The sequence below is a fragment of the Hyperolius riggenbachi genome, chromosome 8 (genome assembly GCF_040937935.1).
Source record: "Hyperolius riggenbachi isolate aHypRig1 chromosome 8, aHypRig1.pri, whole genome shotgun sequence".
NCBI classification, from domain to species: Eukaryota; Metazoa; Chordata; class Amphibia; order Anura; family Hyperoliidae; genus Hyperolius; species Hyperolius riggenbachi.
Genome location: NC_090653.1, coordinates 279,073,776 through 279,089,042, shown reverse-complemented (window position 1 = coordinate 279,089,042; position 15,267 = coordinate 279,073,776). Strand labels below are relative to the sequence as shown.

The 15,267-nt window shown below is 42.9% G+C and overlaps 1 protein-coding gene across 1 annotated transcript in view; it reads right to left on the bottom strand.

Moving 5' to 3' along the window:
- Window positions 1-15,267, bottom strand: part of LOC137527498 (ficolin-1-like) — a 64,657-nt gene that overhangs the window by 23,440 nt on the left and 25,950 nt on the right. The window contains exon 6 of the mRNA XM_068248015.1: window positions 5,242-5,376. Coding sequence (XP_068104116.1) covers window positions 5,242-5,376 — 135 coding nt within the window. The remainder of the gene's footprint in view (window positions 1-5,241; window positions 5,377-15,267) is intronic.

Below are 15,267 nucleotides of genomic sequence, written 5' to 3'. Positions count from 1 at the left end.
AAGAAGAAGAAGAAGAAGAAGAAGAAGAAGAAGAAGATGAAGATGAAGAATGAAGAAGAAGAAGATGAGATGAAGATTGAAGATGAAGAAGAAGAAGAAGAAAAGAAGAAGAGAAGAAGATGAAAGAAGATGAAGATAGAATGAGAGATGACAGAAGAAGATGAAGATGAAGATGAAGAAGGAAGATGAAGAAGAGAGAAGAAGATAGAAGAAGAGATGAAGGAAGAAGAAGAAGAAGAGAAGAAGAAGATGAAGAAGATGAAGAAGAAGATGAAGAAGAAGAAGAAGAAGAAGAAGAAGATGAAGATGAAGATGAAGAAGAAGAAGAAGAAGAAGAAGAAGAAGAGAGATGAAGATGAAGAAGAAGAAGAAGAAGAAGAAGAAGAAGAAGAGAAGAAGAAGAAGATGAAGAAGAAGAAGAAGAAGAAGAAGATGAAGAAGAAGAAGAAGAAGAAGATGAAGATGAAGAAGAAGAAGAAGAAGAAGAAGAAGAAGAAGAAGAAGATGAAGAAGAAGAAGAAGAAGAAGAAGAGAGAAGAAGAAGATAGAAGATGAAGAAGAAGAAGAAGAAGAAGAAGAAGAAGAAGAAGAAGAAGAAGAAGAAGAAGAAGAAGATGAAGATGAAGAAGAAGAAGAAGAAGAAGAAGAAGAAGAGAAGAAGAAGATGAAGATGAAGATGAAGAAGAAGAAGAAGAAGAAGAAGAAGAAGAAGAAGATGAAGATGAAGAAGAAGAAGAAGAAGAAGAAGAAGAAGAAGAAGAAGAAGAAGAAGAAGAAGAAGAAGAAGAAGAAGAAGATGAAGAAGAAGATGAAGATGAAGATGAGAAGAAGAAGAAGAAGAAGATGAAGATGAAGATGAAGAAGAAGAAGAAGAAGAAGAAGAAGAAGAGAGATGAAGAGATGAAGATGAAGAAGAAGAAGAGAGAAGATGAAGATGAAGATGAAGATGAAGAAGAAGAAGAAGAAGAAGAAGAAGAAGAAGATGAAGATGAAGATGAAGAAGAAGAAGAAGAAGAAGAAGAAGATGAAGATGAAGAAGAAGAAGAAAGAAGAAAAGAAGAAGAAGAAGAAGATGAAGATGAAGAAGAAGAAGAAGATGAAGAAGAAGAAGAAGAAGAAGAAGAAGAAGAAGAAGATGAAGATGAAGAAGAAGAAGAAGAAGAGAAGATGATGAAGATGAAGAAGAAGAAGAAGAAGAAGAAATGAAGAGAAGAAGAAGAAGAAGAAGAAGAAAGAAGATGAAGAAGAAGAAGAAGAAGAAGAAGAAGAATGAAGAAGAAGAAGAAGAGAGAAGAAGAGAAGATGAAGATGAAGATGAGATGAAGAAGAAGAAGATGAAGAGAAGAAGAAGAAGAAGATGAAGAAGAAGAAGAAGAAGAAAGAAGAAGAAGATGAAGATGAAGAAGAAGAAGAAGAAGATGAAGAAGAAGAAGAAGAAGAAGAAGAAGAAGAAGAAGAAGAAGAAGAAGAAGAAGAAGAAGAAGAAGAAGAAGAAGAAGAAGAAGATGAAGAAGAAGAAGAAGAAGAAGAAGAAGAAGATGAAGAAGAAGAAGAAGAAGAAGAAGAAGAAGAAGAAGATGAGATGAAGATGAAGATGAAGAAGAAGAAGAAGAAGAAGAAGAAGAAGAAGAAGAAGATGAAGAAGAAGAAGAAGAAGAAGATGAAGATGAAGAAGAAGAAGAACAAGAAGATGAAGATGAAGATGAAGATGAAGAAGAAGAAGAAGAAGAAGATGAAGATGAAGATGAAGATGAGAAGAAGATGAAGAAGATGAAGAAGAAGACAATATAGAAGAAGAAGAAGACAATATAGAAGAAGAAGAAGAAGATATAGAAGACGAAGAAGAAGAGATATAGAAGAAGAAGAAGAAGATATAGAAGAAGAAGATCGAGAAGAAGAAGAAGAAAGATAAAGAAGAAGAAGAAGAACAAGTATATACAGTAACACTACTGAACAAAATTAAGGACACAACTTCTCTTTCCACATTTTTTTTTAAAGGAACATCCCACATAATCACTTGCTGTTGTTACTTGGAAAAAAAAGAGGTTTCTTGCATCATTCACCCTCAAAACAAGTGTTGGAAGCTATTTAAGGCCAATTCGAATAGTCAGCTCGAATAGTTAGCTCGAATACCGACTCGAATAGTGAGCTCGAAGTCCGAGGTCGAATCGAATAGTAAAAATTATTCGACTCGAATATTCGACTGACCTCGAATAATTTACTATTCGAATTCGACCAAACTCGAATTTTAAAAAGGGGTATTTGAGCATCACTATAGCTTACTACAGATTACTGCAGTGCTGCTGTGCTGAGCATTGTCAGTGTGACAGTTAGACAGATAGTGCGCACTGTCTGTCCTCTACTCTGCGGTCTGTCACTCCATGCTGATTTGATTTAAAGTCCAACCCCGATTTCATTAAAGTAAAAGTACCCCACATCATCTGGTGACATCATCACGCATAAGTTGTACTATGTCTGCTGGCACCGGCAGCCGGGGGAGGGGCAGCACGGGCAAGAGGACAGGGAGCAACATTACGGCCACCCTCAGAAGGTCTGCCGTGTCAGTGTCGATCCCAGCGGGCAGCCTACCCTCAGTCAGCAAGCTTTTTGCTCCAGGCGCCACGATTGAACTCAGGGCTGTTAGCCGCAATGAGTTTGAGGAGGATGTTCTGGGTTTTGAGGGGGGGGGGTATGATGTTGATGATGTGATGAAGGACCGTGACTACCATCCACAGGATGGGGATGTCAGTTCTGACTCTGAGGAGGAGGATGCGTCGGTGGGTTTGGCACGGAGGATCAGCATTGCAGGCAGTGGCCATGGAATGCGGGACCCACAGCCTTCTGCTGCTACCACCAGCCGCACCACTCAACCCCCAACCGCCACAGGGAGAAAAGCCGCAGCATCCCATTCAGGCCGCAGGGGAATCTTCACCTCCCCAATCTGGCATTTTTTCACTCTGCCCTCATTGGACAGCAAGTTTGCCATATGCAATGTGTGCAAACTACAGATTCTCTACCAAATTCTTTAACCCCTTCCCCCCCAACACAGCCCACCAACATAACAATTGTATAATACAAAATACTGTACCTTTACTGTCAATGTATTATATTATGTTGCACATGTTTGTCACTCAATGATTGAAGTTTTAAATGTAGGATGTATTATAGCAGAAACAATATAGCCTCTGATCTCTGTCATTTGCAGCTGTAACTCCTTTTTCTATTGCCTGAGGAAGCGGACGCTGACCCGTGAAACGCGTTGCTTTGTTTTATCTGGAGTTCGTTAATAAATAGACTGAATGTACAGTCGTGTTGTGTCTGCTTGGAGGAGGTAAGTCCACCACTGCCTCCTCTAATTACCAAATTTTTGGCTTTTAAGCTCCTTTAAAACCCCTTTTATCCTTTTGGCGCCTCTGTTCTCTCTTATATAATATTGTATCCACCCTTGGTGCAAGGTTGCAACCCTTTCTACTATCTACAGAGAGCGACTTCTTATTCCTGAGTGGGGTCAGGATAATCTCCCCACCTGCCTTTACAGTGGTTGCCTATTGGTGACCCATGTTTGTGAGTATAACAACTATTACTCTTTGTCATTACCGCCTTTGTCAATACATACTACACTATTGGGGCTCTTGGAGTTCCTCTGTTTATCTCGTTTACAGATGAGCAGAGGTTGTGACCCCTACAAGTATGGCACCTCCAACTTCCTCACCCATCTGGCCAAAAAACATGTTGTTGAGCATGAGGAGTTCAAGAGGCTAAAGCAAGCTGGTGCTGGCTCCCACCGCCACGGTGCCACAGGCCACTGCTGCTGATACCACCACCTATATTCATCCCAAAACACAATTGCGGTGTCATTTTTTGGAGGTGTCTGGGCTGAAAACTGTCATGTCCCAGTTGTGCGATTGGACTTTGGACATAATGTGGGCTGCACGACCGCTGTCTGGAACCTAGTCCTGATGTTAATTGACAGTTTTTTTTTTTTCATTTTATGTCCACCAAATAATAACTTAGTGTTTCCCTTTAAAAAAAACATGATGCTACATGCATCATTTACCCTAAAAACACTTTTTAAAGCTATTTAAAGGGCACTTCCGGTTTTCTATCCGGATACCCGAATAGGTCGGGTACCCACGGGTAATTTGGACGGATATCCGAATTCACTCGGATATCCGCAAGGTCGGATTTGGATATCTGAATAGGATCCGGATATCTGGGTACCCGGATCCGGATCCTGGCGGGTTTTAAAAAGTACTACCCAAGCAACCCTGTCCTTCTATACTTCAAGAGCAACACTTTACAGAGTACATAGTCATATCACAGGCTAACTTCAGAGGAGCTCAAAGTCTAATCTCTGCTATATGTATAGTAAGAAGGTAATTCTTTTTTATCAGGAAAGGGGGGTTCATTCAAAGTTTTTCTGTTGATGTTCACTGTCTGTGAATTACACAGCTGCTAAGTTCATGTACATTTGGCCCCGACCTTGACCTGTCATTACCATGCCCACACTCCAGCGCATGGACACACCCATTAGGTGAGCAGCTACCGCACCAGTGGATCCAGCACCTGCATAGCACCCTCAATTAAAAAAAATCCTGGAGCAAATCTTTACAGTCTACCTACACCTTAAATTAGATCTAAACAGGGCAGTTTCTAGGCTAAATTGCACCCAGGGCAAGGATGTAAAAATTGCGCCCCTGTACCACCCAAGTCAGGTATAGGTGCCCACAGTATAGGTTAGCCAGGTCTAGTTGCACCCAGTATAGGCAGCCAGGCATAGGTGCCCCAGTATAGGTAGCCAGTATAATTTCCCCCAGTATAGGTTAGCCAGGTAAGTGCCTCCAGTATAGGTAGCCAGTATAGCCGCCCTCTGTGCTCCCCGCTACGCTGAAGAGTAAGCGCAGGGAAGTGCATAGCTGCTGATACTAACTCTACTTCCATATTAGCAGAAAATATAGCATGTATCAGCGGCTATGCAGAGGAGACAAGCAGCAAGTGATTGGTGGCCCCAGGAAGAGGAAGGGAGGGAGGAGTCCCAGTGAGGCCTTGGCTCCCCCCTCCATCACGGCCTTTCCCCTCCCTCACAGCGCTTAGTGCAGTCGCACGGCTGGCACACCAATAGAAATGGGGCTGGATCTAAACTTGGGTCCTCTTTAAAGAGAATGGACAATATTTACACAACAGTGAGGAGTACATTAGATACAGTAGCAATAAGTAATACATATTGTATGACATGTTTACCTGCATTGCCACCTGAAAAGCTTCCCAGCGCCAACTTGTACTTCTCAGATTCTCCCAGAACTTTGAAGGAATTGTATTTGGCAGAATATCGCACAAAATCAGAGTCTTGGAGATCCACCCTTAACTCCCAGGTCCCTGAAACGACATCACATGATTTCATGATACCACCAGTAACACAACACATCAACAACAATAAAATGAACTAGCACTGCACTACCTCTCTGGATGGTTTATTCTCCATTCTGCAATAAAGATAGCCCGAACAGTTCGCCGGCAGTGACTGATGAGTGAAAATGCAAATATTCTTTTAGCCGAATTTTTGCCGAAGTAAGTACAATTTTCACTTCGACAAGCGAAAATTCGCCCAAATATTTCAGCGTTTATTTTTGCCTAATGTCCGCAATTTTCGCAGTAAATTGCAAAGCCCCCTTACAAGCCAGAATCACCAAATTAGCAGAGTATGTTAAGGAGAACAGTGGGTATAAGGGGAATTTTTTTTTTTCAAAAAGACCTTATAGTTTTGGACAAAATCAATTTTAAAGTTACGATAGGAAAACAATACACATTTATGTTATTTTTTTTTGTTAAACGCCTCAATATACATAGTGATTTGAATAAAAAAAAAATAATATATGAAGTGCACTTGTCAGTATTATTATAGTGCCAGGGGAGCAGCGGCTCGGTCAGAGTGACCATCACCCCCATAAGTCAGGAGAAGCAGGCAGTGTACATATCCCATAAAATGACAGTGGCGGGGGGAGCAGCGGGTCAGTCAGAGTGACCATCACCCCCATAAGTCAGGAGAAGCAGGCAGTGCACATATCCCATAAAATGACAGTGGTGGAGGGAGCAGCGGCTCGGTCAGAGTGATCGTCACCCCCATAAGGCAGGAGAAGCAGGCAGTGTACTTATCCCATAAAATGACAGTGGCGGGGGGAGCAGCGGGTCAGTCAGAGAGACCATCACCCCCATAAGGCAGGAGAAGCAGGCAGTGTACATATCCCATAAAATGACAGTGGCGGGGGGAGCAGCGGCTCAGTCAGAGTGACCATCACCCCCATAAGTCAGAAGAAGCAGGCAGTGTACATATCTCATAAAATGACAGTAGCAGGGGGAGCAGCGGCTCGGTCAGAGTGATCGTCACCCCCATAAGGCAGGAGAAGCAGGCAGTGTACATATCCAATAAAATGACAGTAGCGGGGGGAGCAGCGGCTCGGTCAGAGTGATCGTCACCCCCATAAGGCAGGAGAAGCAGGCAGTGTACATATCCTATAAAATGACAGTGGTGGGGGAGCAGCGGGTCAGTCAGAGTGACCATCACCCCCATAAGTCAGGAGAAGCAGACAGTGTACATATCCCATAAATTAACAGTGGCGGGGGAGGGGGGGGTCAGCGGCTTGGTCTGAGAGACCACCACCCCCAAAAGTCAGGAGAAGCTGGCAGTGTACAAATAAAAAAACAAAAAAACATCGGAACGGACACCACGATCATGCTTGAGGCCCCATTCACACTTGAGAGTTTTGCCGGCAATTTCGGCAAAACGCTCAAATGCTAGCACTTTTGAAAGTGCTAGTGTAATTAAACCCTATGGGCAGGTTCTTGCTTGGGCGATTTGGGCTAATCGACACAAATCGCCCAAAATCGTGACACATAAACGCATCGCCTGCACCATTTTCAGGCGATTTCTCGGCGATCGTGTTTCAGTGCTATAGAAGCGCTAAACGCGATCGTGGAAAAATCGCAGCAGTGTTCAGTGATTTTTCTGCTGAAAAATCACTCACGCAAAACGCCGGCGGTAAGTGCGGCGTTTTGCGCTTTCAACTGTGAATGGGACCTGAAGGACAGCTGTAGTGGGGGGAAATGGAGGCTGCCAAATGTATTTCTTTTAAAACAAAACCAGGACTTCCGGTTCCGGCGCCTCATGTGAGCAGACACGGCAACAGGAGCTCCGTTCCTCACTCAGCCCCCACACCTCTTTCAGCCTTCTAAAACGCCCACCCGCACTGCTGAAGACCCCGAAGGGATAGATCTATACTCCGGCCAGCTCTGGGCCGAATCGACGAGCTCCTGCATTGGCTGCTTCCGCCTCCATTTTGCTCCCGCCGGCTTACCCTCCGTAACCATACGGATTCTGAACACGGACAGGCATACAAGCTCCGCAGTCCACCCACCACGACCTACGGTCACCTACCCAGGTGAGAGACTTTGCTGGCTACCCGCATAGCCTCCCTGCTGACGCGCTCTACGCAAATCCCCGGCCTACACACGCGGACAGGCCCACGGGCCGCGCCCCCCGCAAGCCAGCCACGGCGATCTACGGAAAGGGGGACTCTACAACCTGAGCCCTTTACATAAGCGGGTGAGGGACTCTCTGAGCTGCTCGCACAGACTCCCTGCTGACGCGCGCTACGCAAGACCCTGGCCTACACACGCGGACAGGCCCTCCGCAATCCAGCCACGACGAACTACGGAGAGGGGGACTCTATAGCTTGAACCTACTGCGCGAGCGGGTGAGGGGTTCTCCGGGCTCCCCGCACAGGTTCCCTGCTGACACGCTCTGTGCAAGCTCCCGGCCCACACACGCGGAAAGGCCTATAATCCGCACCCGTGCAAGATCCACACAGCAGGTGCTCTCAGCTGACGCAGAAGACTACTGATATCCAAAAGCAACAGAATACCTTTTACTAGGTGAGCAGGTATGGACAAGTTCCTCGCTAGAACCCAACGTGCCAAAAGATCCCCTATACGTCCCAAATTCCGATCCAACCTCAAATCTAAAAGCACCCCAAATACGGATATGGAATCTGCCAGTGAGAATGACAATCCAACCCCTCGTAAAGGAAAATCTACCCCCATTAACTACAAGAAGTTAGCCGCAGAGGTAGCTACACATTTACAACATGACTTATCCGATATAATCACAAAAGCTATCTCAGCACATATGGCCCCTATTATGACGCAACTAAAAGATCACACTGCTCGCCTGCAAGAAAGTGAGAAACGCACTAGTAGCCTAGAAGACAAGCTTGAGTTAATACAGAAACGTTCCGATCTTTCTGATAAGAAACACCTTGTTCTAGCAGACCGCATAGATGATCTGGAGAACAGATCAAGACGAAATAATCTAAAATTTGTGGGCATTCCTGAATCCTTTAAACCAGATACACTAATGGAACTATGCGCGGACATCATCCCTGAAAATTTGGGTATCACAGGCCCTCTAAAGGTAGAACGCGCACACCGCTTAGGGCCCTTAAAACCGGAACTCAAAAGACCTAGAGTAGACCTAGAGTAGTGATCGCTAGATACCTTGATTATACAGATAGAAATAAGATCCTGCAAGCTTTTAGAGCACAGAAATCTCTCAACATTGAAGGAAACAAAATCCTAGTCTTCGCTGATTTTTCAGCCGAAGTCTCCAAAGCTCGAAAGGAATTTTCTCCCACCTGCCAGGAACTAATAAGTAAGAAAGTTCGCTTCGCTCTCATATATCCAGCGGTCCTCAAGATTTATCTGCCCGACTCTTCTACTAAGACGTTCCCGGATGCACTGGAAGCTTCACGCTATGTCAAAAAGCTGCAAGACAATGACTCGCCCGGGAGATCCCCAAAGGCAAGAAGGAGCATCTCCGCTAACCTTGACAATCTGCATGAAGGCCCTCCACCTAAATCCCCTCGTGCACAAGAGAACTCTATACACGGCAATGATTCTGGAGATGATACCCTTCCATGCGCAACACCTTGAGAACCAAATCACATCGGATGGTAACTACTGGGTGCATAGACTACTTTATCCTACAACCTTAGGGTCTTAGACTTACTTATTCGGGTTAGTATAGAGGGGAAGAAACAACTGCGGGTGGGTAAAAAAAAAAAAAAAAAAAAAAAAAAGGGGCGGTTCAATGTTTAATAATTAATATGTAATACAAACAATACTTCTACTAGTGAAATGACGGTCTGAGGATCGACATTGTAGGCGCACTCGGCATACTTCTGCTGTTTGCGCTCTGTGCCGATTTCTATGGACGACTAACGGCCTTAATGTGTGGGGGCTGTCACTTTAAATATCAATGGTGCTGCTTGTTTCTCCGGCGACCTAGGTTCGCCGGTGATGGACTCAGTGCCATGTCAATACTGAATTTTATAAGGAATGGAGCAATGTTAGCAATTTCTTAGTAGCAACGAATATGACAGGAGCCAGTGATATGATCACGATTTTTGACAATACTCCAATTTCGCATCTTTGTCTGCGAATTGAGACTGCAATGGCTCTTGTTATTGTTATTCTCCTGTCTCTGTTACACTTGAGGAAAAAAGGGAGTCGCGTGAGAAGCAATAATCTGATGATTTTGTATATAGTTTTGTTTTACTGTTTGATTTCTGCTCTGACACTCATGACACTACATACACCCACACCCATCCAAAACCATTTTTATGGGAAAGGACTGTACTCTGCTGGGATACAGTTCTCCCGCCTCACCCCACTATTCTCTTTTCATTTATCCCATTTCCATTGGTTACCTCCATGAGATAAACATTGTCTCTTGGAATGTGAAGGGTCTGAGGACCGGTGAGAAAAGAGTAAAAGTTCTAAGACACCTACATAGATTAAAGGCTGATATCGCCTTGCTCCAGGAAACTCACTTAACACCAGATGAGTATAAGATGATGCAAAAATTATGGGTTGGTACAGTTATAGGGGCCCCCGCTAACGGAAGGAAATTAGGAACACTAATCCTTATCAAGAAATCACTACAATGTCAAATTCTCCACCATAAATCTGATGTGAAAGAAGGGAGATGGATTCAGCTGGATCTAGACATTAGGGGCTCTCAACTCTCTATATTTAACTTATATGGTCCTAACACAGGCAATGGGCCTTTTCTATCAGAAATTACATCTCTGGTGTCTGCTATAAACCCCTCCGCTCTATGCATACTTGGAGGAGATTGGAATGCTGTTTTAAATGCGACTGAAGATAGGAAGCAGACAGCAAAATACCCCCTTTTTAGAGAAGCAAATGAAAATGATAAAAGAGTCAACACCTTTGCAGAATCCCTAAACTTGATAGATGCATGGCGTTTTCTGAATCCATTGCATCGTGACTTCTCTTTCTACTCCCCAGTGCATAGATCATTTTCCCGTATTGATTTGTTCCTGGTGAACCCGAATACAATGCGATCAATTTCTAAAGCCTCCATTGCTGAAATTACCATATCAGACCACTCCCCCATTTCTTTACAAGTATCCCTGACAGGACGTAGTAACTCTATGTTCAAGCAATGGAGGTTCCCATCCCATCTGCTTAAAGATGAAGACTTTCTAAACCAATGTGGTGGCTCGACTATGCTCAAAACAATGCTAGCCATGTCAAAGATCCGATATTATTCTGGGAAGCAGGTAAAGCGGTTGTCCGGGGCGAGATTTTGGCATATGTCAGCAGGCGAAGGAAAAAAACATTGGATGAATACACTAAAGCAACCACTTCAGCTAGACAGACATACAATGACTATATTAAATACATGTCTGAATCTTCTAGGCGTAAATGGCTCGATGCTAAACAAGCCCTGGACTTAATATATAACAGATATGCTATGTTCTGGAGATCACAAACTGATTGGAATTTTTTTAAATTTGGAAACAAAGCAGGCAAACTTTTAGCAAATATAGCACGCGGTAAACGCAAATTCCAACACATTACCCATATTAAAGACCAATCAGGCACAATACATACTGAACCTGCTGACATCGCCAAAATCTTTCATAAATTCTACCAGAACTTGTATGAACCACCGCCAGCCATCGGCGCGGGTGCGCCCGAGTTTCTAGATAAGTTACCCTTGCCTCGACTCTCTGAGGAAGACAGGGAACTGCTAAATGCTCCGATAACAGATCAGGAGATAACGGAAGCCCTGAAGTCTAGTTCTAATGATAAGGCACCAGGACCAGACGGCTTCTCATTTGGGTTCTTTAAGAGTATCAAAAAAGACATCACTCCATACATGGGTAAACTATTCAATTATATCTTAAAGAAAGAACAGTTTCCAGCCACAGCCCATGAGGCTTTTATCAGGGTTCTCCCTAAAAAAAATAAAGACTTACTTGACCCCGGATCTTATAGACCGATTTCGCTGCTTAATTGCGACATCAAGCTGATGTCTAAGATTTTGGCACAGCGTTTGGCTTTCCTTCTCCCTAACCTAGTAAAGGATTCCCAGGTGGGTTTTGTACAGGGAAGGTCTGCAGTTTTAAATATTAGAAGAGTCATGGCGGTCTTGGAACATGTTCGGCTGGGGGGGCCTTCTCGGCGTCCGGGGGCTATTTTGTTACTGGATGCTGAGAAGGCCTTTGACAGTATAAGATGGGACTGGCTGGATATGGTCATGGTAAAAATGGGATTTGAAGGCACCTTTTCGGCATACATACATTCATTATACGATTCCCCATCAGCTAGGATAATTGTGGAAGGGGTCGCGTCTCCTATTATACATCTCTGTAAAGGCACCCGTCAGGGATGCCCCCTCTCCCCTTTATTATTCAATTTGACCATCGAACCACTAGCAGAATTATTTAGATCAGGGACAGTTTTTCAAGGTCTCACCCTAGGCAAAACATCCATTCACTGCTCTTTATTTGCCGACGATATCCTGCTTTTCGCAGGAAACCCCAAGCATGACCTACCTAAGATTTTTGACTCTCTAGATCATTTCGGGGGGTTCTCGGGCCTACATATAAATAAATCTAAATCTGAAATTTTATTTTTAGATCCCCACTCCTCTAATCTAAAAACTAGACAATTAATACAAAGGGCAGGAATTCAATTAGCTAGTGACTACATTTATTACTTAGGAATAAAGATACCCAGGGACGCAACAAAACTCTATCATCTAAATTATACTCCCATCATCTTAAAAGTGATAAATGAACTACAACATTGGAGAAACTTACCCCTCTCTCTTCTAGGGAAATGCCACCTTATCAAAATGATTAGCTTTGGCAGACTCTTATACCCCCTACAGACCTTACCAATATTACTAAAACATAAGGATGTTCAGACTTTAACCCAGGCATTTAAAGCTTTCCTATGGAAAGGAAAAAGAGCCAGAATCCCACTGAGGCTTTTACAGAACCCAAAGGAGGCAATTGGGGCTAATTTCCCTAACATACGCGCCTATAATTTAGCTTCTATCCTCAGACATGCCAGAGATTGGCTAGGCCAAACGAGCTTCTTTACAAACACAAAATTGGAACAGGAATTATGCACACCATGGTCCCTGGCTGGAATTCTACACTCTAAAATTATTTCACTCCCCGATAAAATAAAGAAGAATATACTACTACGTGACACCTGCCTAGCATTTAGAGAGTTTCGCAAATATCTTTCTCTCCCAGGTCACATTTCTCCTTTAATGCCGCTATGGTCTTCTCCTGACTTCCCAGGGGGACAGGGTACAATAATATCGAAGATATGGGAAAGCAAAGGAATCACAACCTTGGCAGATGTACTGGACTCAAGTGCCCGTATATTGAGCTTCCCCCTATTGCAAAAAAAGTTTAAACTCCCTACAAATTCAGTCCTGGGATACTATCAATTGAAACACTACATAAACTCTACGATAGGTCTAAAGACGTCCCTCCCTTCTCATGAGAAATTCAGTAAGATCCTAGGCGATACATCAGAAAAAAAATCTATTTCAGAGTTATACGGGGAACTTCGGTCCTTTAAACTTCAATCTGCCTCTTTTAATCATCTTTCCTTTTGGGCGAAAGCACTTCAGTCTACTGTTGAAGTGGTGGGACCTTTAATAGAGAAGGGATGGGCTGAGGTATGTTCAAATATCGTAGCAGAAACATGGCGTGAAATGCAACTAAAAGTCATATATAAAGGCTATTATGCATTCAATTTCAAACAACCTTCAGGGAAAACAGACTATCTAACCTCCTGCCCCAAATGCAAGCAGGCCTTCCCAGACTTATTCCATTTACTCTGGTCCTGTCCCTCTATCCAAAAATTTTGGCTTAAAGCTAGGAACATGTGTTTGAGACTGACATCTGTCAAGAGAGATAACAATCCTTGGGATGCGCTTTTCCACATTATAAAACCCTTTACAACCACTAATCAGGCTCCACTGAAGCCGCTCGAACATCTGGTTCTTCTTGCAGCCAAGAAGTGTATACTGACGCAATGGGTCTATTCCTCCCCTCCAACCTCCAGACAACTAATAGATACCATGAATAAATTAATGTATATCAATAAATTTGACGCCGAGCAATGTAAGTCCAAAAACACAGCAACATTTTTTAAACTATGGACTCCATTTATAAAAAGCTATGTCCCTAGAACTAATTTACTGAATATCATGGATCCATTTAAATATACCAAGTGGTATCTATCTAAACATATTGCTGGAGATTTGGGTTGTCTGGATGTTGGAATCTAAGTTCTACTCCTGATCATAAATGTAGCTTGAGATCGTGTTGTATTTTTACACTGCTGAAAATATGCTCCTTCCGTCGTTCCTACATTTTCACTCGCCTTCTCACCCCTCCTCCCACTATTTCTCATTCCTACTCCTTCCTGGCTCAAATTGGATGGGTAGATACAGATACAGATACATATACACGCTAGACTCTTGTCAACGACAAGAATACGAGATTATATGTGAGTGTCAGGTATAGTTTCATTTTATGTTTAGTTTATTCTCTTAAATTCACTTATCACCAATGTCAATGCTGCTTTATAGTCATAGAGGATTTCTCCCTCCGGGGAGGGGGATGCCTCGTCCCTCCAGAGTTCGTATTCCTCTAGGAACAGACTGTTGAGTTTTCCTACTCTCAAACTTAAAAATGCAGCTTTGACTATTTCTGCTAAGTGCTAGTTATGGTTTTCAAAGGAAAAAAAAAGAAAAAAAATAGGTAGAAAACTGTATTAACAATACAATACTTAAATCTCTATCGTTAAATATCAGACATTGTAACTTTTATTAAAATGTCTTTCTTCCTTACTCTCCTTTTGTTCCAATGTTAAACAATATCTACATGTCTTATTGCATTGACTGTAACCACTGTTTTCTACTAATAAAAATTATTAAAAAAAAAAAAAAAAAAAAAAAAACAGTTACCTGGCAGCCCTGCTGGTCTATTTGGCTGCAGTAGTATTTGAATCAAACCAGAAACAAGCATGCAGCTAATCTTGTCAGAAATCTGACACAAATATCAGAAACACCTGATCTGCTGCATGCTTGTTCAGAGTCTATGGGTAAAAGTATTAAAAGTAGAGGATCAGCCAGATAGCCAGGGAACTGGTATTGCTTAAAAGGAAATAAATAGGGCAGCCTCCATATACCTCTCAATACAGTTGTCCTTTAAAGGAGATGAATATTGAGGCTGTCATATTTATTTCCTTTGAAACAATACCAGTTGCCTGGCTAATTTGCTAATCCTCTGCCTCTAATACTTTTAGCCATAGCCCCTGAACAAGCATTCAGCAGATCAGGTACTCTGACATTGTCAGATCTGACAAGATTAGCTGCACGCTTGTTTCTGGTGTGATTCAGACACTACCGCAGCCACATTGATCTGCAGGACAGCCGAGCAACTGGTATTGCCTAAATTGAAATAAATATGGCAGCCTCCATATACATCTCACTACAGTTCTCCTTTAAAAAAGACTTTTGTTTTAGAATACAACCACAATCCAGCCTGCTGTAGCTTGCATTTGTGGAGATATTCAAACCACAAATACACAGTAGACTGCAAATAAATGAGCAGTAGCTAGCCGTGGCGTAGCTAAGAAGCTGTGGGCCCCAGTGCAAGTTTTGCATTGGGGCCCCCCAAGCTCTCTATACATAACAATTGATAAGCCACACCAAAACCAATCAAGGACAACCACAGTGTCAGAGGTGCAAGAAAGGGATGGGAAACAGTGTGTTAATGATCACTGCTATTGTAATCATCTATAGAAGTAAATATTATCAGCATAGGACCAATATAGAGCTAATACTGTGGTTGAGGCTGGGCCCCTCGG